This window comes from Podarcis gaigeae, assembly GCF_964106915.1.
Source record: "Podarcis gaigeae genome assembly, chromosome: 3".
Taxonomy (NCBI): Eukaryota; Metazoa; Chordata; class Lepidosauria; order Squamata; family Lacertidae; genus Podarcis; species Podarcis gaigeae.
Genome location: NC_139680.1, coordinates 49885039 through 49911944, shown reverse-complemented (window position 1 = coordinate 49911944; position 26906 = coordinate 49885039). Strand labels below are relative to the sequence as shown.

General features: G+C 39.0%; 1 protein-coding gene across 4 annotated transcripts in view; it reads right to left on the bottom strand.

The window, feature by feature from the left end:
- Nucleotides 1-26906, bottom strand: part of SOBP (sine oculis binding protein homolog) — a 141686-nt gene that overhangs the window by 54620 nt on the left and 60160 nt on the right. For 3 of the 4 annotated variants that reach the window (XM_083731121.1, XM_083731122.1, XM_083731124.1), the window contains exon 5: nt 6092-6187. The exons of the other annotated variant lie outside the window; for it this stretch is intronic. In XM_083731121.1, the coding sequence (XP_083587247.1) occupies nt 6092-6187 (96 nt within the window). The remainder of the gene's footprint in view (nt 1-6091; nt 6188-26906) is intronic. 4 annotated transcript variants of the gene reach the window in all.

Genomic DNA, 26906 nt, shown 5'->3' with positions numbered 1-26906 from the left:
AGGAGAAGGCGGGAAGTCTTGCTGCACAAGTAGAAACCCTTGCACTGATTGAATATGTTAGTGGAATATCACCCATAAATTCCTCTCCTTCTTCCTCATAAACCCTCTTTAAAAGGTATAATATTAAAAAATAAAGCATTTTCTGCTGTTACCTAGGTAATTATGTAGTAGCTTGATCTGTATGCAATGCTTGTTTTATCTCTATGAACAAATGAATTGAAAGAAAAACCAAGAATTTCACATCTGCTATTTTACTAGCTCAAACAGCAGCAGGCGGAACCCAGATGCTCTATTTAATATTCTGGATAGCAATTCTAAGCAAGATAGACCTTTCCTTTGTAAATTCATAGCAGGGTATCCCAACAGAAGCTCTGATTTAACACAAGCTGGAGAGGTTGCAATTTCTCAGGCAATGGCTCAGGAATCTGGGCTTCTCAGAGCAGGAATTGTAGCCTTTTCACTAATCTTTTCATTATGTCCACCCTTTTTCTTACAGTGTTTAATCCTCTCTGTTTCCTGACAACCAACAGTGGCATCACTGTTCCATAGTATTAGTGTGCCATTATCAGCTTCCAAAGGACTATGCTTTCTTTACCTGAAAACAAAGAGCAAATTATCTATATCTCATGAAAATTCTAAAGTTCTAGATAGATAGATACATAAATAGAAAGAGATACAAACAAAACTAAATTCTCAATGCTATCGAAGCAACTAAAGTGGCCTGCTTTTTGCTATAAAATATTTGTATTCTGTACTAGTTTCCTATTTTTATTATACTAATCTTCAGGAAACGTAATTTTACAAATGGCTGAATTCACTGGTTACACACAAGGAAAATTCCGCATCCTCACTAATTCAAGCATCTTAACCACCAAGTTTAGTATCTGGTTTCCTATGCTCTCTATTAAATGTTATAGCACATTTTGGATTTATAGTGGGAAATCAATACTTTAAAGTAGGCTCATAACTGCATAGTGGAATTTCTTTGTGGATGTTTTCACCAGCCAAAACTGTAATTGTCACGGTTTTCCTAATGAATAGACCTGCCATATGCATGGAGGGAATTTGTTCAACAGCAGCTTATTCTTTCCCCCAATTCATCAGCTATCTGTTTTTCTTTTGAAAGTTGTGAAGTTCTGGCTAACATACCAAATATATATTCTGCTCAGAGATACAAGCATTGAGGAGAAGCACATGGTTCATAACAGAGTAAGGTTATTTGGCTTAGAAATCTACCCAAGCACTTAGGAGTTAAGGCTTTTCAATGCATGTCTGTGACCCAGGATATTAACATTCTAACAATGTACTCTGGTTCTTCTGGGAGTTTGCTAGCAAACAACTTCCATCAGTGCTTCATCCCCTCAATCCATCCTGGCAGCACCCTCAGAGCAGAAGCATTTCCCAAACTAAAGAGACTGCATTGGCTGCAGCAATCCATACTGGAAAATGGCATCTGAACCCTAAAGCTAAGAAAGCACTTTTGAGCCTAAGCTTCCCATTTCCTCTGACAGACTATTATAAAACTGACTCTGCATTGTACTAAAAGAACCCCAAGGATTTCCCAAGTCTCATAAGAATAAACAAGTTTCAATTTATCCTTCATTTAAAGCCTCACACTTTTTTGCTGCTTTGTAAAAGAATCACCATCTGTCTCCCACCATTAATGGCTGGCTAAGCTTCTCCTCGGGGACACAGTCATTCCTGCTCCCTCCCTCCCCCCTTAACTTTTAAACTACTTGTCCAAAAAAACCAAAAATAGGGGGAAGAAGGAGAGAATACAAGATACAAAACTACAGAAAGCAGTTAGGAGACTGATTTTCCCCTATCAACTCTATCTTTGTGCTAACTAAATTTAACTTATGAGCAGCCAAACTGTAAACGGGTACAGAAATGTCTGCAATATAAGTAAAATACTGTTTTTCTGTAATAAATAACAGCAACTGCTCTAATCAAGCTCTGAAAACCAACATGCATCTCACTTGCTGGAACAGGAACCACAGGTATCAATTCAATGCGCTGCCAAATAAATGTACATTAGCATCCACCTCTGTGTGTGGATACCATTCACTTCCACTGCACTGAATTCAATGTGTTGTGCATTCAAATGTACATTCCAATTCAGGCTTCCTCAACCTCGGCCCTCCAGATGTTTTGAGACTACAGTTCCCATCATCCCTGACCACTGGTCCTGCTAGCTAGGGATCATGGGAGTTGTAGGCCAAAAGCATCTGGAGGGCCGAGGTTGAGGAAGCCTGTTCCAGTTCATATTTGGTGCAAGCAGTCATGCAGGAATACCTTTTCAATGCATAACTAGAGCTGGATCATAGCACCAGCATTCCAATATCACCAAAGGCTAATTGAAGGAGCAATGGTGAAAAATTCCCCCCAGACACATTAACTACAAGTGAACACCTTCCAGAACTTTTAAAATATCTCTAGAAAGGAAAAAATGAAAATGAAAAACAGCTTTTAATAATTACTTATTCAGATGAACTGATTCTGCTGTTCTTTATAATAATGTTTAACCCTGGTGACATTTGACTCATTGGTTTCATTCACATAACACTATGGGCCTATCCATAATAATAATAATAATAATAATAATAATAATAATAATAATTTTATACCCTGCCCAGCTGGCTGGGTTTCCCCAGCCACTCTGGGCGGCTCCCAAAAGAATATTAAAAACACTATAAAACATCAAAGAAAAACTTTCCTAAACACTTCTTGTTCCAATGCTTTCCCCACAGGGAAAACTGTTCTTTAGGACTCAGTCTGAGTAAATGGCAATCTGGGTTTTCTCCACATTGACATTTGCTCCAATTTAGCACTAAAGAGTGGATTTTCCCTGGGAAAGGAGTGGGGCAAGCAAATAGCCACCCAGACCAGTGCCTTCTGGGCATGGGACAAGTGCACAAGCCCTAACATATTTTAACGCTATGCAGATGAGCCCAAATGAGCCCAAGTGATGTGTCAGGCTTGTATACCTCCCCTCTCTTCTCTGCCTCTCACATGTCTGGGGGGAGGACTTCAAGCAGGACTTAATTTCACTTTTATCACTTTGCATTCATACAAGCAATTATTTATGAAAATGAATCCTGGTAAGTTTTGTAACAAGCAATCTTCAGACAATGAATTATGAAGCTGGCTTGTTAAACCAGCATCCTTGCATCAAACATGCTACTAAGCCAGAAACTAAACTTTGCAGACAGACTTTTCCTGGCCAAGTGGGAGAAGGGGGGGGGGGGGCGGGAGCACACAAGCTGAAGACTTAACTCAGGCTCATTCAAGCTCATCAGTGTATCACTAAACCATGGTATAGAACTATGTGCAAACCAGGTCATCAGCGTATTGTATTTTAAGACTCAGGTACATCAACTGACTTAAGCATTTGTTTAATATGCTTGTCTGTTGGGTCCAGTTCTGCATTTCTTTGTATATGTGGTCCCTCATAGCGTATGCTCTGTTGACTTCAGAGACAGTATGGGCTATATTAGGGTTTTGGGCTCAGACACTGCTGATGTAACTTTAAACTGACATGAAAGGAAAATAATTTTGTAATCTGTTTGAAGATGCCTTGGCTCACACTGAAATCAACACAAGCCTTCCATCGATTTAAATGGGAATAGATCCAGAGATCCAAACACATCCTTTATAAATATTTAAACTTCAGCAAAGCTATACAAATTAATAATCTGATTTAAGTAGAATGGCAAAGAGGCAACTAGGAAACATGAACCAATTACCCAGAAATAGAAATAATCTGACAATAGCATAAAGTGACTTCTGACATTACACCTGTATTCATGGCCTGATGCTTAAAACAATTCCCTTGGTGATATAAAAGCATTTCACTGGCATGAGTCATTCATAAAATTTGATCATAGAGAATTCTGTGAAGGTTTACTCCACACATTTGTGGTTACTACTCAATGACTACAACACCCAGTGATTAACTGTATGTGTAAAACAAACCCTAAGACAAAGTTTTAATGTTATGTGACACTATGGCAGACTCAATATGTTTTAATGGAGGCAACTCACATTCTCAGCTACAAGCAATTACATTTGAATTATGTGTGAATGAACTAAGACTAGATTCCTAAACAGCTGTTATCCATGAAATTGCCTGTCAGCAAGCTACACTGACAGTTGATTTTAATGAAACAATTTCAAACATATACCGTACACCCTTGGATCATTCCAGGAGCAACACTATGGATATGGGACTACTAATCTGAGCTGGCTTACAAAGACTCAGACATAGCACATGAAGGCTGGTGATGTGAGCAGTATGTCTCTGAAATACGACTAATCTGTGTTTCTGGGACACCTCTTGTAGCTTTTGTGACACTAGAAGCCCCGTATTGTCTAACTGACCAGTTAGGGGAACACAAAAGTAATAATAGGAAGAACAGTGCAATCTTATGCATGTTTGTTCACAAGTATATCCCACTGCAACCAGAAGTTCATAGGCTCCAGTCCTATAGCCACTCCCCTGGAAATAAGCCCCACTGAACTCAATAGGACTTAGTTCTGAGTAGACATGTATAGGATAGCACTGCTAGTTCCCTACTAAGGGTGTTAAATTGCAGCTGACCGAGATGTCCACGGTGTAAAACTCAGCTATGAGCTCACGGATGGATCTAGATAAGCCATCATTTCTCAGCCTTAGTCAATTCCCTATAACATGGGGATAATAAAACTGGCCTGCCTTACAAGGTTGTTATGAGGATTACTGAGAATAATGTATGTCAAGTGGTTTGAGCACATAGGAAAAGAATTAAATAAATACTATATTATTATTATTACTTTGTTTCTTGCTCTATCTGCTCAGTCTCAGCACAGCATCTAACCCTAAATTTTTAAACAATTAAGATGACCACAAAATCTCATGGGGAAATTTTGGATTCCTTATAGAATTTCATCTAAAAGTCTCAGTGAAATGCCATCTTTCCTGATGCTCCATTTTCTTTACTTACTGTAAAATAAAACAATGTCCCTTTTAAAATATAGCTTTATACTTAATTTGTTCGGACATTGCACACACACAAATGAAAATATTTCCTATTTTACTTAAATACAATGGAGAAGAAACACAAACAAAAGGGAAGTAGCAGCCATATACTCATCAGGATTTTAAACCTCCCTGAATTACATTTTCTATTTGCTTTAGTAAACAGAAGCGGAAATACTTAGTGCTTGAATTGCTCATTTTACTTTCAAATCAAGACTATTAGGATCTTTACTGAACAGAAATATAATGGCTATTCCTATTTGCTGTTAATTTTGCCTAGCTGCAATTGCTAAAATGAGCAGCAAATTAACCCTGCCTTGGAACAGATATCTGTTCACAGCTGATATAATCTCTTCTATGTCTTGTAAACATTCCAGACTCCTTGTCAGTGCTTTGCTGGATTTCACTCATTCCTCGCCAAAGAGAACAAGAGAAAGTGTCTCACTGTATTTTAAAATAAACTAGAGAAATAGTTGAATTCTAAAGGGAGTACTGCATGTCAGTGCTGCTGTGGTGTTTTGTTGTGTTTTGTTTTTAATGTTGTCTGAAAACAATGAAACCGCTAAAATGTAAAAAGGGAGAGTTGGGGAAGGGGAAGTGACTTTCTCATATAAGTATCATATCTCTCTCTATCTCTCTCTCTCTCTCTCTCTCTCCCTCCCTCCCTCCCTCTTTTTTCTAACATGTGCTTTACTTGTGATTCCTCAAATGACTTCTAGTGGGATACTTTGTATGGCTGTGTTTGCAATTTTGTAAGCACTTTTGCTGGGGAGTAAGCTCCATTGAACTCAGTGGGATTTACTTCTGTGTAAGCATTCTTAAGATTCCACTAACTTCCTATTACAAGGCCATTCAGATTCTATAATAAATTATAAAAAATTTGCAAGCAAGTTGAGAGCTCAGAATTGTTCAATTATATCAGAGTTAGCATTTGCAATTGGTACAGGTTATTTTTTATTAAAAAAAATTGTAATACTTCATTATGTTATGTAATCATGAACAAAAGCTTTTCAAAAACTGTTTTCACTGTGCTAAAGTAACAATCTAGACTTGTTGTAAGTATGTTATTCTTACAAGTAGTTCGCAGTTATTCTTGAAGGCAAGTCTTGGAGTTTCCTTAGCATAGTGCTGCTGGGGGAAATTTTCACCATGTCCATCTTCATCTCTAGCCTGAAGGGAAATATAATGGCCTATTTAGGGACTTACAAATAATGGAAGAAAAAAAATAAGCTAAATGCATAACAGCTCAGATCATTAAAACAAGCGGGAATTCCAAAATACAACAATATTAAGAAGTTTGCTTAAATATGCAATACACCGGTTAGATATTAGAACTTGGAGTGCCCTTTACACCATTTCTTTTTTTTAAAAAAAAGACATGCAAATAGATTTTGGTGTAAGAGTTAAAAATCAACAAAGAGACAAGCCCCAAAATGAAGTCTTTCAGCTGGCTGTTTTGAGTTTTTAAATGCTGCAATCCTATGCACACTTACCTGGGAGTAAGCACCATTAAACTCAATGGAACTTACTTCTGAGCAGACATGTATAGGATTGCTCTGTTAGGGTTTCAGTTTACTTTGTTCCTTTTTAAGGATTATATATTTAAATTACACATATGCTATAAGCTTTTTTTTATCCTTTAAAAATATTCAACCAGTAATATGCTTCCATTTCCGTTTTTTTTAAAGTAACAAGGTCATTCCCTTCAAAAATGGTTTTCAAATTCATGATTTACACATTAATGCTATTAAATTGATTTCCCCCGATTCTTTAAGTAAAGTTCTGAATTGAGTAGCCATTATGCGAGGGCAATGAAATATGTTTAAAATATTTAATTTAAGAAGATGCATTAAAAGTTATGGGTTGTGTTGATCTACACTGCTAATTAAGGAAGCTTAAGTTTAAATGGAGACATTAATGCAATCCATTAGCAACTATACTACTTGCATGCAGCATTTTACTTCTGATCTACAACATATTCTGGTTTAGAGTTAAAGCAAAGGGAGAAGTAGGTGAAAGGAGGAGTGTCGGCAGCATGCTCATTACACCGTTCATTTGGATGACACTTGCACTCTGTTCCACTCTCATCTCATCTAATCCCTGACTGTTCGCTCTCCCTCTCTCTTGGCCTCCTGAAATTCACAGCTGAGCTGTCTCCCTCACATATGGCTTGCATATAATTATGCATATTCCATTTTACACTGCATTAAAATGATGAGCTCCTGGCTTTAGGCCAGCTAATTTAAATAAGACCCAGTGAACTTGGAAGGGAAGGGGGGGGAGAGGCTGACAGGAAAGCCATACAGCAAGCAGCAGGTAGTTTTGTCTTCTGTTATAAGATTAAATCTGTGTCTGTTGTTTAATAATAATAATAATACAGCAAAGGAGAATTACCTGGTGTGATATATAGATCAAGAGTGTGTGAGAGGCAAAAATCTAACACGTATCTATGACAGCACTTAGACATTCCTCCTTAATGTAGTGTGAACTGTCTATTTTCATGTGTCATTTCAGAGCTTTTAATTTTTGTTAGTGTTGTCATTTGTAAGAGATATTTGCACCTTATGCATTTTGTGTCTTGTTTCTTGCCTTCAGAAAAGCTGTCTCTGCCTATTTGTAGACTCGAAAGAGACTACTTCAGGCTGCAGAAGGTCACAGTAGTGTCTAGGATATGAAAGCTTCGCAAATTTCACAATTTGCCAATTTGTGAGCCACCAAGCTTAACACAGCTCACCAGGAATATCTCCAGTCTCCCAGGTGCTTAGATAGTCCCTTGCTTTTGCTGTCCCTGGTTAGCAGCAAAAACGGGAGGATTACTGCGCCCAATGTAAAGGTTGGGAAGGTAAAGGGAGATAATTGCACCGATACTACTAAACTTCTACTCAGCTCCTTAACTATTAATATTCATTTAAAATAAACTTATCACTTCAAATATAAACATGTGTCTTATAAATCTGGCTGACTTCTAAGATTATAGCACTACACAGTGAACATTACTTGCCAAACAAGATTTAGGAAAGTCAAACTGTAAACTCAAGAGAGTCCTATGGTACCTTAAAGGCTAACACATTTATTGTGGCATATGATCCTATGGCCTACAGTGGTACAACGGGACTCTGTTGTTTTTGATACAACAAACACAGATATCTGGAACTTGTCAAGATTTTTATAATTTCTGTCTCTGACACATCTACACACAACAAACACACACACTGTTCCCTTGGTATAATCTCTTAGGGCCAAATTAAAGGTGGTAGCCATGATCGTTACTCTAATATACATTTTTAAAAAACAAAACAAAATGCACACCCAGCAGACTAAACTTGGCAGTAGAGAACCAGGGGGGAGAGTTAGAATCTACACTGAGAGTTTGGTCTAATTCAGTTGACAGGATACCAAGAGGCACAGAGCAAAGTCAGTCAACCCAATAAGCAGGGAACATCTACTTGAGGACCTCAGAAAGCAAGTATCAAGAGGTAACACCCACAGCACCAAGGACAGCTCCCCAGTAGAAGGCAGCTTGTTTCAACAATTTCCAGAGCCAAACTAACATGCCATATCAGCCCTCCTGCTCACCCCAGGCTCTTTCCCCTTTCTGAAATATGTGTTTGAAATAACTGAACTGCATTGCCTACAAGCTCCTTTTCACTATGTTTTCTGTCTAAACTATGGAGACTACAGATACTTCATTATAGCAAGGGATCTTGTACCTTTGCCCCAATTTCTGAAACAGATGCAGATTATGCATCAGGCTGTTAGCCTAAGCATATTTATTTGAAAATAATTGTCATTAAACCTAGAACTGATAGAGTTGTGACTTCAAAATTCTCATATATTGTATTCTGTTGGAGTTTCTGTCACAGATACAAGGCCTGTTTGACTAACCAACCTAAAGGACCTCAGTTTAAAAGGACTCCAGAGATGAACCCTCAGAGTAGCAGGCCATTTCACTGGAGGGATGAGCTTGAGTATTAGTCTAAAAGAAAAGAGAGTTTAACCTCAGTTTTCCCCTTCTTTCTGGCTTGCTGTTTTTACATTTGAAAATCAGATAAATTTACATGAAAGCTAGAGTTCAAGAGGACTCCTGTCCTTTCAATATTAGCATAAAATGGAGAATCCTAGTGTGGACTCCTATGTAAAAGTGGGATGGGAAATGCATGGTTCCATTCTGGAAGTATGTCCACAGTTGCTTTTATAGTCCAGTCTTGTCTTAGAAGAATCATAGAGTTGTAGATTTGGAAGGGACCTTGAGGATTATCTAGTCCAGCCCTCTGCAATGCAGGAATATGCAGCTGTCCCATACGGGGATTGAACTTGCAACCTTGGCTTTATCAGCACCATACTCTAACCAAGAGCTAACCAGGCTGATCACCTACTTTTGGTCCTGCTGGGCTAGATCTTATCAGGCTTAGAACTAAAAATGAGAGACATTGAGGCCCTGTTCGGTCTCTGTGCAGGCTGTCCTTTTACTTTCTGTGCTGGCTTCAGTTATCCATACATATATGGCTTATCATCTTCCTGAGACCTCTTGCATTCCCCATCATCTCTTTTCACTTATCTTAATTCTTGTCTATACATGCAGTTGATCTCATTGGTTCCCTCCTTCTATTACACTGAGGGATAAGCTAGATGTGTAGCTAAACATGACGCTGCATTTGATTGCAGATTTTTAAAGAAGCAATCTGCATCAGCTGGGGGGGGCACTGACAATGAATGGGATCAGAGCAGAGATGGAGGGGGAATTCCCTGCTGGAATTCTGCAGAAAATATTTCCTCTGAAGCTATCATTTTAATTAGGAGGGAATCCCCCATTGGTGGTTGATATGCACACACACACAGGCATTTATTTGCCTAAGGACTAAACTATACATGGCATTTGTTATTTGGTTTTCCCTTGCATGGCTGATATTTTTCCTTAACAAGTAGCCATGGCAGGGGTCCTGAGCTTTCCCCACACCAAGGTCCCATTTTGTTTTGGGTCCCCCCCAGCTGTTTGTTAGAGAAAAATCAGCCATGCGGGGGAAAACCAAATAACAAATGTCATGTCTAGTTTGGCCCTGACTCTGTCAACTCTAACTAAAGGGAATGAGAATGATAGCATAAAGAAAAGTGAATGGAGTTGGCAGGTGTAACATACGGCCTCTGCTATATGGAGTTGAATCATTGCAGCTAAATAAAACCTTCCTGAGAGAAACGCTTCTATGAGCAGCTAATGCATAGGTGGGTTGGATGCTTCAAACAACAGGCAGGGAGTGCTGTTGCCCTCAGGTCCTGCTTGTGGGCTTCTCACGGGCATCTGGTTGACCACTGTGAGAACAAGATGATGAACCAGACGGGTCACTGGCCCAATCATACAGGGCTCTTATTATGCTCTTCGTTGATCCATTTTGGATTTGTTCAGTGACTGATCCTCTACTTGCTCCATCTTCCTTAGATCACTTGGGAAGAGTTCTACACTGTTATAATTTAATGATGTTTCCCTTTGTGTAGTTGATAGCAGCTATCAAGAGATAGCCTATTGACTTTATTTTCTAATACCAACGTTGGATTAGAAATATCTTTAGGCAGAACCTGTAACTGGATCATTTTGGCTTCAGGGATGGAGACAGAATAGATGACGTTCAGTGTTTCCTAATTCTGTCACCTTTACCTAGAAAAACCCAATTAATGTCTTGTATTCCATAGTTGGACAAAATAGCCTTGTTTGCATGTAAAACCATTAAACCATGGTTTGTTTGATCATCTGAGCCCTGGCCAGCAAGTAAATATGGCTTGTTAATTTCCAGCAAACCACAATATAAAGCCACAGTTTGCTGTTGACTTATGAACCTGAGTTTGTTTTAATTACAGCTTGGTGTTGCATATGAACCTTGAATCATGGTTACTTCAGCTACCCTGCCCAATTTATTCAACAATCTACAGAGCTGTGAAGCGAGAGCAGCTGGATAATGAAGCTGCTTCAGAAGATAGGCTGCTCTCACTGGTGCTTTTCCCAAAGAAGACATTGCTCCTAACTCTGCCTGGCAACAACAAGCCCTCCGTCACAAGGCAGTCAGCTTCGTTTCACAGCTGCTGCACTGCAAGGTGAGGAAAATGTAATGGGACCACTCTCCTTTATGCCTAGCTAACATCTATAATGTGATGAACAGGAAAGCAGCAATGTACAATAGAAAAGTGTACAGTGATAACCAAATGTGCTTTAATCACAATTGCCTACATCACTTAGGGACAGGAGTAATGCAATGAGGGTGCAGAGTAAAATGTTTCTAGATGCTTATACATAGCCCCAAAATGCCCATATAATATCCTCATGTAATGCAAGAACTACGAATCATGAATCTGGAAAATATAGGGAGAACAGTAAATAAGCCTTATCCATTTTTATTTTTTTTTATGGAATGGAGGATACTTTTACTCACACTGTTTTGAATGGGTGTGTGGAGTGGGCTTGAATGAAAGCTACCATATCTGTTCCCAAAATAACTCTATCTACTATTCATCTTATAATTCCCCCACCACTCTTCATTTCCCCTACCTTAATACACCTACTCTATTCCGTCTTTATTGTGTGTGCACCTTTAACAAATCTGAGAAGGTGCTCGTTTCGTATAATTCAAAGGATTAACACAGAACCTCTATCTAGACGAGAATATGGTTACTTTGCTAAAGTGGGTGAATATCCTGGAGCAGAAGCTGATGGGGAGCATTGAGCCATATGCAGTGATAATGAAGGTTATTGTTCAAGAGAAGGACGATTTGCTGGGAGAGAGTGATGTTAGTGATTACGTTCAAGGATAGCATGAAAATGTAGATAAGGAGAATTCTGGAGCAAAATTACACCATGAAGAATATGCAGTCCATGCCCCAGCATGATGCTAGTTGATCCCCTTGCAATAATTGCACAAGCTGCCTCTACTAATGTACTCAAAGTGCCTAAGACAGTGCAACAAAAACTGAAGTAAAAATGTGTAATCAGCCACATAAAGAGCTTTCGTCTGTGCCATTTGCACCCTATGTAGCCTTGCCCATAAGGAAAACATAGGTATTCCTCACAACAAACTGCTAGCTGCCAAGCAAAGTATACTCATGCAGGTGTATAAAAAGGTACAATGCTATCTTTAAGTATGTGGGCGAGAGTCACCCATCCCTAACCCACCCAATCACCTTACCCAAAGTCCCACCTTCATCTCATGGCCACTGGTAAAATTGTCTTTACAGCTATTCTTGATATGATAATTTCAACAGTCAATGGAATTGAAGAAAAGACTGGGTATTAAATGTAGCCCAGATTTGATGCAGTGTGCTTCATGGAGGATGCAACTATTTCAGACCCACAAACGCCTTCCTCTTCTTGGAAAGGGAGTTCCTTGCCACACATAACTTTATACAGGCATCCAGTTGATGACCTGCCTTGGTAGCTGGACCATTGCTATATTCACTGTTGCACTGATGGGTGACCAACATAGCTGTCAACTTTTCCCTTTTATTGCGAGGAATCCTATTCGGAATAAGGGAATTTCCCTTTTAAAAAGGGAAAAGTTGACAGCTATGGTGACCAGCTGAATAACAAACTGGGTGATGGGACCCAGAAGCAGTCTGGCTCTTCATGTTAGTCTCAAGGGGAGTGAGATGATATTCATTCTGCTTAATTTTATGGATATCTAGGATAACGTTTGACCAACTGGCCAAAGAGATCATGCCAGTATTGCTGGTGTAGGATACTGTGATGTGCAGAATGGTGTCTATGAACGGTGTGCAGGTGGTGCTTGCTACGTAGTAATTTCCTCGATAGGGTGGGTGTATCTGCGGGGACGTGTTCCACTACAACCTGATCTTAGGATATGAATTGTGAGCGCCATCTCTCCATGGCAGAACTATGCTGCTTCTTGATACGGAGTGGGGGAAGAATTTAAGACATTTATATGCCACTTAACTTTTCACATTTCTATGTAGCATTTCGCTTTCAGTGTCGGTATATATTGGGTGTATAATTGCGCACTGTCAAACTATGCTCCTATTCGTTCCCTTTTGCTATGCAGCCATACATTTGGCCAGCAGTTTGATTTACTCCCAAAAAAGTGCTACATGGACAGGATTTTAGGTGTCTTGAGCAGCTCTGCATTTTCTGTGTGTGTGCCTGTGTGCGTTTTTTTAAATAATAAAACCAATTCAGAAACTCAATATAATGATGCACCTAATTATCTACCAATAATCCTTCTGTCTCATAAAGTTATTGCATTTCCTGGCAAACCTCCAGGGAAGAGGTGGTCCTTAGTCTGGTTTTGAGGATTAACCTTCAGGTCTCATTGTAAGAATGGGCTATAAGAATTAATGTGATTCAAAACTAATAAATCAGGTTCCTGTCTTTCACTGCATCAGGAATGCTTTGAAACTCTGAAATGATGACAATGAACAAGAGAAACCATTTTTTGAATTACTGTTTTTCAGGATTTTTACCCTTCATATATTAGATAGGTGAGAATTTATATTAGACCTGTTCTCCTTTTATACATAGCCAGAATATATTTTATGTTATTTAATTTAACAGAGGAAAAACCCTGACTTGAGCATGTTTACACACTGTTTCAACCATAATTTACTGTGTTGAAAGAGAAACTGAAATCAACAAAGCCAAGAAAATGATAGCTGCTCAATGCCTGTACCACAAGTGTTTGATGCAGTTACTGAGCTGTGAACTGAATCAATGTCTTTGAGATTAACTCAAGCTTATTAGGCCACAATTCTTGTTACTGTAATTTGATAACTACTGTCAAAATGAAAACTGCAGAACTTGAAGTACTAAGACCCATCTCAAGAGCATTCAGTGGCAGTCATGGATTCATGGATTCCAAAACCCCTGGATTTGGGTGAGTTCTCACCTTAATTTTAAAACTTCTGCCTCTCTTTATATGTCTCTTTAACCAATAAGCCCAGAAAAACATATTTGTACTTGCATGCAACCTCTTAGATCAACTTTTCTGTAAAGAAAAGTATTGTCATGTATGAAATAATGATGTAATCAATTATGAAGAGTAGCACAAACCTGTTTTGTTTTGTTTTTTCATAGAATCATCAAATTGCAGAATTGGTAGGGACCATGAGGGTCACCTAGTCCTACGCCCTGCATGAGCAATCTTTGCCCAATGTAGGGCTTGAACCCACCACGACCCTGACATTAAAAGTCTCATGCTCCACTAACTGAACTATCCCAGGTTTGGTTTGGTTTTTGCAGCCAGACTACAGAATGGATTAAATGCCTTTTAGAAATGGTAACATATGAAATGGTGTACAGGTGCAAATACTAATGGCTGTACTCAAATATTCCATTGAATGTTTCTTTTTAATATATATATATAGAGAGAGAGAAAGAAATACATTTTCCTATTACAATTCTTGATCTGTAGTTTGCACAATGGCTTTGATCCCCTGACACCTTACTGTTAAGCTTTAAAAAGAATGACTGCTCTAACACGGTAATATTAACTAAACTCTAGGTTAATATGGCTGTTATCCCTTCTCTGCTGAGAAATAAATAGGCATTCTATTGCTATTGCCGTCTTTTTTTTAGGACCATGTTGCCTCCCACCCTGACAGCTCACTGAATAGAAATAAGTGCACAAGAAGTTCTCTGAAAAACTAAGGCTACACTCCCTATAGACCAGGGGTCATGAGCCATTTTTAGCCCAGAGATTACATTCCCTTATGGCGAACCTTCTGAGGGCCTGATGCCAACAGTGGGAGAACCAATGCAAAAAAGTGAGTCAATGCAAAATAAGTGGATATGTCTCTGTTTCACTCATACGCTCATACATATCGACACATAATACCTTCACACGGCTGTTTTCACACTTAATATACACATAGCAGATATTCATTCATTCCCCTACACACCCATTCTTTCTCTTTCTAACATGCACACCTTTCCACCTTTCATAGGGTGGCTACTTACACACCATACATGTTGCAGTTTCAATCCCCGTAAGGGACAGCTGCATACTCCTGCATGGCAGGCAGTTGAAGTAGATGATCCTCAGGGTCCCGTCCAACTCTTATGATTCCATGATCATAAAAAAAAAGGTTGACAGAGGAAACTAATTTGCATAAAATTTGCATTTGCTAATTTATATGCAGATTCAGAAATAATTACAACAATCTAACTAGAAATAGAATGCATTGCACTATCGTGTGGAAGACCTGGGCAGGTCTGTGTGCCTGCTCAATCTTCTAGTTCATACAATCATAGAATTATAGAGTTGGAAGGTTGGTCGGCATCCGTCTCAGGAGACAATGGAAGAGTGCACCTTTGGGGGTAAAGTCAAATCATCGGAGAGTTACAGCTCCTGCTGTGACTGTAGAGACAGGTATGGGAGAGACATGTTTTGTTGAAGCTGGAGCAGATGAAGGCGTCCGGTTGTGATTCTTCCCTTTGCACTCCCAGCGGTCATTTCTCCTCTGGTCACTACTATGGATACATGAACTGACTGACTGTCTCCAGGCACTGTGGTCATCTGCAAGGGACTCCCACATGGCGGGGTTAATGTTGCCAGCCTTCATGTCATGTTTGCAGACGTCTTTGGAACACAAAGATAGTCTGCTAACAGGACTCGTGCCTGAAGCCAGCTCTCTGTAGAGCACATCCTTGGGGATCCGGTCTGGGTTGACCTCTGACAAGCCATCAAACAAAGGACCATCCTCAGTTAAAAAGCACACGCACACACAAACACACTTACATGGTACAGAATTCCATTGAAGACTGTAGGGCTTAATTTGAAGCAAACATGTAGAGGATTGTCTGCACATCTTCAAATCCTGCAGATCTATAGTCTTTTTATTTAATGTCAACTTTCTGATATTTTTATATAGCATTATAAAATGCTTCTTAAAAACGCTGTGATATATCTTAATAAAGTACATAAATGATAATGTAATAGAAATATATATATATCTAAAATACAAATTGTCACATGACAGATTTAATCTGTGTGCAGGGTAGAAAGCAATAAAACAGTCAACCGTATCTGCCCATCGCCCTCTTTGTTTATATGTCTCATTTAATTTATAATAGGAAAGCCCCCACCTTTGGGGGAAATGCCGTTCTCTATGCTCCACTGTCAAGGCACTTCAATCTATCTTTTAATACATTTCATCACTTAACATTACTCCATGGTAGAAATGAAAATCATACATAGCGTGGGAGGGAGGGAACTGTTCAGTGAGCCTCTTAAAACTCACGAAGGTGAAGAGCAGCCGACATGCTCAGAACAACTACAGAGAGAGAAGGAGATTCCAGCACTGGCTACAGAAATTTGGAGCTTATCATTCGAATGCATCACTCTAACTGATCCAAACGAGTAAGAGTAAGACCCCCCCCCCATGGTCTTACTCAGCCACAAATATTTGAACTTGTTAAATTTTCCCATGTAAAAATAATCCATTAGACTTTAGGTATGACTTAATGAACTCTTTTCATTGGCCTTTATCAAGGTATCCTCAAAAGAAATTGTTCCCTCATGAGTTTGCCCACATTTGCATTTCAGCAACTCATTCTTTTTGCCACAAGTAAAGGGAACCACAGAAGATCAATACCAAGGATATCAATAAGTCTACATATTTAAGTTTCATTTTTTAAATAAAAAACAACCCATTTGAAATTTGAAATTTAACATTATTTAAACTCCCATTGTGGGTGTAGGCATACAATGCTTATGAGTCCATGCATAAGAAGAAGATGGAGAGGGAGATATACTAGTTATTTTTCGGTATTTCCCTCAGGTCTTTCAAAGAGCAGAAAATGTTTGTATTTTAATTTGAATATTAAAACTGATATGACACTAGCCCTCCTTATAAATTACAATTGAACATGGTGGTGGTTTTGTATGAAGAGTGTGTGTGTGTGTGTGTGTGTGTGTGTGTGTGTGAAAACAGCATTCTCTACAATTTAAATTTTCTCTATTAATCTTACTGGGGTTGATGAATGACTATAATAGTAGGAAGGATAGAGGGGGTTGTTAAAGGAGGTAAAAAGTGAAATCTGATTAAAAGTATTACTAACTGAGACAGCTGAAGTGTAAATCAGTGTTATATATCTCAATATTGTCATCTACTTAAGCATGTAACAATGACATGGGTCAATTTTTTCTTTGGCTCTTACTTTTTAAAAAAGAAGCACATGGACTGAGAGGATCGCCTGTTAGACTCAAGGTGGCTATTTTTCCAATGTTCTTTTCTTTATTATAGCATGAACCAGTTTTATATACACGCTTCATTTCCGCACACTCCACCATAGCAATACACAAAAACTTCCAAGTACTGTTTGGGCACAATTTAACACATTTAACAGCATCCCAGAGACTTGGTCAGATCTTTTTTTTAAATGAAACTTTCTGTAATTTTACAGAAAATTAGCAGTCCACAATAGGCCAAATGCGGTCACAACAGAAGATAGCTGTTATAATTCTGACCTGTTGTAACTCTGGCTTCATGTGCAAAATATGCTTACTGGTTACCAACCAAGAGGGTGCCGATCTGAGAGAGTGGGCATGTGCAGTAGGTCCCTGATAGCCCTGAATTGCAGGAGGGAAAGAGAAACTTGCACCTGACTACAAGCCAAAATGTGGAGTCAAGAAATGCCTGAGGGATAGGACCAAAAAGCCTCAAAACAAATGTCAAAGGCAGGCGAAGGGAGGGGAATATTCTACAATATCTATTACCAGCCACCCTGTCCTGCAACAAATTAAAAAGAGTTTGATATGATTCAGGAATTAGTTGTACCACTAGCCCTGCTGTGCCCCTTCAAATAGCGCTAAGGATATGCAGAGAAGGGGCTCTGTTATGAAGCTCTCTGGCTCTAGGTTTTCCAGGGAGTTCTGTGAGGTGCCTCCAAAACTACTGGGAAAATCTGGGCTGGTTCCAACAACCCTCCTGATTGGATGTGCTGCCTTCTTTCATGATAACTCCCAAATAATTCCTAGCATTGTTTTTATTAAAACAGGGACGAGCCTCATTTACTTATTTTCAAGTAAATGAAATGTTCAAAAAGGATATAAAGGAAAGTGGATTTGCAGAAAAGGGTTCAAAGTTCCAAATAGAGATAATAAATACAAAACTCTGACAAAAATGTATAAGATATTGTTAGAATGGTATACGAAAGATGAAGAGGTGAAATCGGTAATGATACAGTGGGCCAATGATTTTGGATATAATATTCAATTTGAAGACTGGGAAAACTTTGGAAAGAAAATCTAAAATTTACTGCGTGTGTGGGGTTGAAGGAAAATGTAATGAAAATGTTTTACAGATGGTATATCACACTGGCAAAATTGGCAAAAATGTATAAAACATGTAATAAGTGCTGGAAATGTAAAGAAAAGGAGGGTACATTCTACCATACGTGGTGGGAGTGTAAAAAAAGTAAAGAGCTTCTGGGAGGCAGTATATAATGAATTGAAAAAGATGTTAAGATATACCTTTGTTAAGAAACCAGAAGCTTTTCTTTTAGGGATTACAGGAAAAGAAATAAGAAGAAAAGACTGCAAACTTTTCCAGTACGCAGTTACAGCAGCAAGAATTCTAATGGCCCAAAAATGGAAACAAGAGGAAATACCGACGATTCAAGAATGGGGAATGAAACTAACGGACTATTCGGAACTTGACAAACTGACCGGGAAAATAAGATATACTCGAAACCAAAAGTTCATCGAGGATTGGGGGAAATTTGTAGAATATCTGAAAAATATATGTGAGGTGCAAACAACGCTAGTGGGGTTTCAAGAAGCACTGTAAAACTCTAAGAGGTATTGTTTAAAGAAAACAGAAAAAAGGAGGGATGATAAATGGCAATACAATTAAAGAAATGTGTATTGAATGGTAAAAATTGATGATTACCAGAGATGCTGAAGGAAGACCAAAATTTGAATTTTGTTAAAATTAGGCAAAATTTGGATAATATTGTACGATTATATTGAAAATTAATAAAAAATTATTTAAAAATAAATAAATAAACCACCGAGCCTCTTGGGGCTTGCCAATCATAAGGTCGGCAGTTCAAATCCGTGCGACGGGGTAAGTTCCCGTGGCTTTGTCCCAGCTCCTGCCAACTTAGCAGTTCAAAAGCATACCAGTGCGAATAGATAAATAGGTACCGCTGTGGTGGGAAGGTAAATGGCATTTCAATGTGCCAGAAGCAGTTTACTCATGCTGGCCACATGACCCGCAAAGCTGTCTGCAGACAAACGCAGGCTCCCTTGACCCATAGTCAAATTCAACTGGACTTAACCAGGGATCCTTTAGCTTTACGTTTTATTTAAACATTTTAACTTTTTATGTATCATTCACTTTGAGCCAGATGTGCTTTATGCTTTCAAATACACACAGAAATATACTCATTGCCCAAACTTGTCAACATGCAGGAAGTCCAATGAGCTTCCCAAGCAATTCATACTGACTTCACCTTTAAGCCTGTCCTTTGAAATGCAGGCTTGAGAAATGTACTCCAAGCTATAATTCTCTTTGAAGTCAATTTATTTTTGAAGTGATCTCTCTAACTCTTCATACTCTGAAAGCTTTATTGGTTACTGTAGTTCACAAGGAACATTAACAAATGATAGTATCTGTTGACATTCATTTACATTTATTGTGATATTGAAATTATATACGGTATTGCTGTCAGGAAAACGCAATGCAAAAGTCTTAACTTTTCAATGACTGTTCAAAAGTAAAATAAAAAATCACTGACACATCTGTAACACCAGTACATACCTATGATATTTTCTTACCCTATTTGTTCCTAAACTTTTGAGTTCACTATGCTTTGGCATCATTTTCTCCCTCTGTTAGCTGAAATGTCAACACAACTTTGTCTCTTCTCACTTCACCTCCTGTAAATCCTCCTCCTCATTATTTCTGTATACTATGAAATGCCAGTGTCACTAATATGTTATTTATTTAAACTATTTCTATGACGCCATTCAGTATAAATATTTTGAAGTCAGCTCACAAATGAGATAATAAAAGATGGAAAGGAAAATCAATGGTAAAAGTAGGAGACAGCCGAAAACTGTACAGTAGAAAATGAAAAGTTCAAAAGTATGGCAAATTAAAAGGTCAAACTCAAAGGCCTACATCTCTTCAGTAAACAGCAGGTGATTGATCTTTCAGAGGACCAAGCTCAAAACCTCAGAACTTTAAAGACAAGTGAATTGTACCAGGAAATACATTGGGAGCCAGTGCAATAGTTTAGGCACTGGCAAGATTATGTTTCCATCACCCAGCCTCCATCAGCAGCCTGTACTCTAAAATAATTCCAGTTTCTGGAAAGTCTTCAAGAGCAATCCAACATACAATGATTACAGTAGTCTGTTCTGGAGTTTAGCATGCACACACATACACCACTTCTGAAACACTATGAGTTATGGACTTCCAGAGTCTGACGAAATGTAACAAACCCTGCAGGGACTATCTGTATCCTAACTCTATCCTGTTGTGCAATATGGGGCAGGACCTGCATATCTCACATCAAATGACACTAGTGGCCTATAGCCAAATATTCATCCTATAAGTTCCAATTGAGATGTGAAATTATTTTCCCTTGGGCTCCTTGCCTAAGGAGTTCCTCCTTGGGTTCCATGGCTGGGAAACTCTAACATGCTCCTTCTACATTCATATTTACTCTGCTGGTGCTAACAGCACAAAACTCTGTGTGAGTTTTTCTTCTAGCCCTCCCCCCCACCAGCTGTCAGGCTTTAACTTGCTGCTGTTTCTTTCTTTTTTCCCCATGATGCACCCACTTCAGGTCCTTCCTTCTTGGGAATCAAGGGATTCTGAGATGTTTGAGCAGCAGAGGTGTAAAAATCCTTACGGTTGCAATGCCATGATGAGCAGGAAGTGAAGGGAATCCCATTGGTGAGTATGGAGCTGATTCAGTGAACCTCATGGAGGAGTGGGGAGCTGAAACAAGGGACTATTAAGCTCTAATTCTTTGCTGCTAACTATTTTTTTTGGGGGGGTGTGCTATATCTAGCTGGCCAGTGGAAGGGGAGCACAAGAAGTGCAGCCTTTGGCCTATGTTGTACAGTGTTCCACTCTTACCTAATCTTCCTCTCCTTCCTCCATGGCACACAACTCTTTTACCCACATCTGAAAGGGATACAACAGATTGGAGAAGGCTTTGTGTGTTCACTAACTGCTCAGCTTGGGTCTGTCAGTCAAAGTTTGAGCACGCCCTGTGTCTGACAGAGTCAGCAAGCTGAAAGGGAAACATTATCTTTGCTCACTCATTGCAGGCACCAACCCTTCTTGCTTCTTGGTAAATTCTCAACTTCATGCCTGACACTCAGTCTCACACATTCTCTCTCTCTCTCTCTCTCTCTCTCTCTCTCTCTCTCTCTCTTGCACGTGTGTGTTTCTCTGAGGCAAGGAGGATGGGGTTAGGCTGTACAATGTCTGAGTTCCTTCTAATTGCAAAGGAACTAAAATCTAATGAATGATTTCATTGCAGAATGAGACAGGCAAGGGCCATAATGTCCCTTAAGTAGGGGTTGTTAGTCTAAGACAGGAAGTGGCTTTGTGCCAGAGGGCAAATGGGTGGGCCCCATCCCTCACCTGGCTGGTAGTGAGAAGGAAAACAGTCAGTGTGTGAGAGAGAGCTAGGCTAAAAGCAGGCTGCAGGCAGAAGCCTGAGAATGACAGCCATGCTTGATTTTCTGTTTGAATTCTGTTACTGTGGGAGAAGCAAGATCCTCTGGAGCATTAATGCTGTAAGTCCTTCCATCATAAGCTGAAGTTGTGTATATGAGTAAATAAACCATATATCATAAAGACACCACAGTCTCTGTTGTCCCTCATTCCAAAGAAACTGAACCTTGGATAAGCAACCTCACAGCATTTGGAGATAGGAGTGGCATGTGACAATACAAAAGGAAGGTACTGTATAGTGCATACTTCTAATGATCCCACCCCCTGCTAACTACCCAGGATGTAACATGCCTCTTCCTCTACAACACATCCAGTGTTGATTAAGAGGCTTCACGGCCACAAGCACAATATAAAGCAAGATGTGAAACACATTATGTGCCCTGTTTAAAATGACTGTGTTCTGCACAAATTGCACCCCACCTCCTTTCTTAACAGATAAATTGTGCGAATGTTTTCTGTGGTTGGGAGCAGGAGGGGAGGCTGCAAGGCTAATGAGAACTAAATTACAGATGATATAAAAATGTAGCAGATTAAGCATTGAAGCAAAAGTTGAAGTAACTAAGTGCTTCTTCTTGTTCAAATGGCCAGGAGCGTTTTGTAATCTTCATCTGACTTTAAAAGTCTAGAAACTTGTTCTTGTTGCTGGCACCCAGCATTGCTATGCAATGGGAGCTGCCTCATGGTGCTTAAAGGCTGCATATAAAATCTCCTGCAGAAGCTGCTTTATTTCTTCAGGCAATCATCAATAATTCTAAGGTAGGCCTCAAAACAGAATAACTGGCAATAGCAAAAAACAAACAAAAAAGTTCAATATGGAGAACAAAATCTATTTTAAACAGTCCCAACTTATTAGCTCATGACCAATACATTTAATCAACAAATGTGATTTATTCCCTGGTTATAAGGACATTATTTGGAGAGGGACAGTGGTCACAGGTTTCAGCAGAACATCATTCTAATTAAGAAGGTTTCATTTCACAGATTTAGAGCTGCTTTACTGATGACATTTTTAACAAGTAATCTGCTATTGTATTAGTGAATCAGGAACACTTAACTCACATTGTATATACTGCAGAAGCCTACACAGGGGTGGGTGGCCCAGTCATTGCTCTAAACAGCATCTCTTTGCAATGTGGGCCAGGCAGAAAGAGAATGTGCACATTCAAACACTTTCTATATCAGAATTATAACTGAAATATAGCCTTTGTTGATTCTATTATTTGTATCAGTTGTCAATCTTAAATATAGGTAAGATTGGGAGGAATAATAGTCTGTAACAAAATAATAATACATGACAATGGAAGTTTTTTTTTGTTTTTTTTAATGGAAATGTATGAAAAAATCACCTGTGCCCATGATATTGTAATATGGACATGGCGAGCCCTTTGAAAGCGGCAGCGGTCTGCTTTGGAGGTTGTGGTTATAGGTCTGGCAAGACATTGTGTGGTGTCCCTCTTCATCATTTGTTTATTTGCTTCTGGCAGTTTTGGCAGTGAAATATCAGAGTGAAATGCACACCGCTCTCTACATATGGTGGGAAGAATCTAGCAGAGCCGTCGAATGCATATTATACTGTATACACATTCTGTTTTATTTTTCAGTGCAGCTGTGCTGTAAAAGCTTATAAAATATGAAACCTTCTGTGAAGCAACAACATTATCAAGAGAAGCTAGTCAAAAATGCATTAGGTTGTGACAGAAACCAATATCCTACCCCATGGAGGGAAAAAAGTGAGACAGTTCCTAGCAAAGTTTTTTTAAAAAAAAAGTGGGAGAAGAGCTGTTTAAAATATATTATCAGTATTAACTTTGTGGTTTTGGCTTTTGTGGGCTTTTGTTAATCTGCTCTAGAACAACAACAAAAAGTGATGCACAACTTTCAGCTAAAAGTGTGTAAACAAAATATTCAAATCATTTCCCATGGCCATCATTTTTTTTAAAAAAAAGTTTGGGCACCTCACCTGTTAAGAACCTGACTGGCATGCATATGTCCTAAAACCACACAAGTGTCCAAAGCAGCTTCTAAATACATTAAAAAGAATAGAGTGTGTCCAATTTGTGCCCTTTTGCTCCAGCCTCTGGTGCCCCCCCCCAAAAAAAAACCTGTTTTGGGGAGTCCCACAACCCTCCAGAACAGATTTTCAGGGAATGCTGGGGGCTATAGGGGAAATCAGCAACACCCTGCAACATTAGTGGATGCCTGTGTTGGAGCAACAGCACTATGGTGTCAATTTAGATTCCACCCAATGTCTATACATGATTAGATATTAGCCTGGTTTGTATATCATGCTAAACCATGCTATGGTGTAACTTGTACACACAAGCATACAGACTCACAGAGAGATCTCAGTCACTTTGCTTCTCCCTGGTCATTTTGTTGCTGCATTGCACTGAATTGACTTACCATGTTGTCCAAACACGGGCTCCAGATAAATAATGAACTGTAAAACATGGTTTCAATAGTCCTAAACCACAAACCCGGGTTTGACTGCAGCTAAACCAAGCCAAGGATTAATTCAGTGCTGCAGCAGAACAACTGGGGGTGGGGTGCCATCTTCTGCCCAGAGCCTGCATACCCACATATTCATGCTAAACACATATTTTTTTTAGTTTGGCCCGATGCATTAAATTTTTGTGCCGTGCAACATTGTTCTGATTGGATAATCTGAGAGGGCATGTAAGTTTAGAAGAGACCACATATTCCATCAAAGCCTTACTACTTTGGGAAAATACATTTTCTCTCTTTCACACTATCAATTGGGAACGAGGTAGGGCTTATGGGGTATATTGTTTCTTTGAGAGAGTATCTTATGAAGCTCTCTTCACATGCGAATTTTAAAAGACCACTTCCTTTGCCACTTGGAATTCAGCAGAACACATTCTCTACCATAGCTTAACCAATGTTCAGTGGCAACACTACAGACATTATTTATATGGCACTGAAAATCAGGGAGAGGCTCTGATAAATTATTAGTGCAATTTATCAGCTGGATACCAAAAGTGATGTGTGTATAAATGAGCAGCTGGGTCATCAAGTGTGCCAAAAACCACTTCCTTAAAATACAATGTTCATGTATTTGAACTTTGGCTTTATTTCAAATCATGCTTGTACTCTAGAGAAGTGACTATATAGAGCTGGCATTGGAAGGACACCTCTGTTTCAACCACATTTACTTGGAAGTAAGTACAATTGCTTTCAGTGCAGCCTACTTTCAAGTAAAATCCCATACATGAGACCAATCTATAAGTGGTATGCAAGCTTCCAATTTCAGTTGAATTCTTCTTCAGGATAGAAGTTAAATAAAAGGAGGAAAGAAAAATATATTTATAGGCAGACTATAACATCTAGTTTGCATTTTGCAATAGTCTTAAAATGGAATGTAAGAGACGTATTTCCATATTTAATTAAGTTAGACTGTGCTTTGGTATAAAAAGATATCAGGTATGCTGAAACAAAGAAGCAATGACCAGTTCTCTTTCAAAATACCAAAGGCAATATAATTTCTCTTTCCCATACACTTTTTACATTCATTGCATTTGTTTTGTGAAGGGGGATGGCTCAATATCCAGTTTAAGAAGTGTCTGGGTGAAGCTGAAAGTTTGCAGACAACTTAGACAGAAATCCCAAGCAAGTATCATTGAATTCAATGAAATTTAGGTGTATAACATGTTAGCTATATTTGGATGCCCCCACCAGAAAGTGTTATTTTACTATCCCAAATGGTTTCCACCCCCTTAAATATGAGGTAGAAAATAATGCATATTTAAAATTGTGGGTTATTTAGTTACTTTCTCGCTTTCAAATGCCACTAGTGAAAATGTTGTATACATTATTTTGTTGGTTTAAGAATCTCGTCTAATGACACCATCTGTGCACCCAAAAAAGATACCATCCACCCCAACATGGGCTTCTGTAAGGTGGGACCAGGGGGTTGTTGCCCCACTGAGTGCATTACAATAACCAGATTCAAAACAAAAAAAATTCCTTCCAGTAGCACCTTAAAGACCAACTAAGTCAGTTCTTGGTATGAGCTTTCGTGTGCATGCACACTTCTTCAGATACACATCTGAAGTGTGCATGCACACGAAAGCTCATACCAAGAACTGACTTAGTTGGTCTTTAAGGTGCTACTGGAAGGAATTTTTTTTGTTTTGACTATGGCAGACCAACACGGCTACCTATCTGTAACAATAACCGGATTCCCAGCTTTCATTTTGCTAAAAAGTAAGTTTCTAGCATTTGTGGGACCTGAAATGTGATGCAAATTGTGTAGGCACTTTTCTCCTCATTTGTTTTGTGAGAAACTAGTCCCCTCTAGCCTTTCAGTGTTTATAGCCAACAAATGAAGTAATAGTAATAACTGACATATAGGAAAGAAGATACAGCCAGTTAGACAAAGAAGGCGAGAGCGAAACAAGCATTGTCTACTCAAATATAGAAAAGGATCGTGGTTTGTGGTTCATTTTAAAGCCTTTTTAATCCTTGGTGGGGAAGAGTTTACTGCCCTGTTGAGAACAACTGATTGAGGTATCCAAGATTTTACTATAGCTGTAATAAAGCAGTAGTGTGCCAATTCAGAAACAAAAGGTGGCAGCAAAGACAAGTACCAATGAACTTTCAAACACAGGTCTTTTTCCCGCGAAAAGAATGAATAAAAATGAACATTTTAAAAATTACTCTGTGAAAGCCAAAGCAGACAAAGTCCAGGACAGGACTATGGTCATCAGAGCACAGATTACACCAGAGCTGCAAAGTAACCCAGTGCTATTCTACACATTTTGCCAGAGGGACGAGGTTACAGTAGTGCACAACAACCCTGAAGTGTAGGCCAATGTTATTATCATTGCATGTTAGGGGTGGTGGATAGGGAAATGCGCTGAGAGCAGCTGTGAAGTTTACTGCAACAACAGTGTAAATAATTAATGACTGGGGGTGAAGGGAGACAGAGAAAGAACTGAGGGTTTCTGTGGTAAGTGAACACACATTCCTGGAAGCCAGCTTTGCCTGAAGATGGACAACAGTTCTACCCACTGAGAAACAATGGAGGCATTCCTTTCAGTTACAAGTGTTTCAAAGGCCAGATCTTTTCAAGACTTGCCACTATTCAGTTACCATATCTACTAGGATTAGGAGACCTGCTTTCTGAATCTAGTTGTTTCTTTGTTTATTTAAATAAAGTATTTACTTCCCCGCCCCC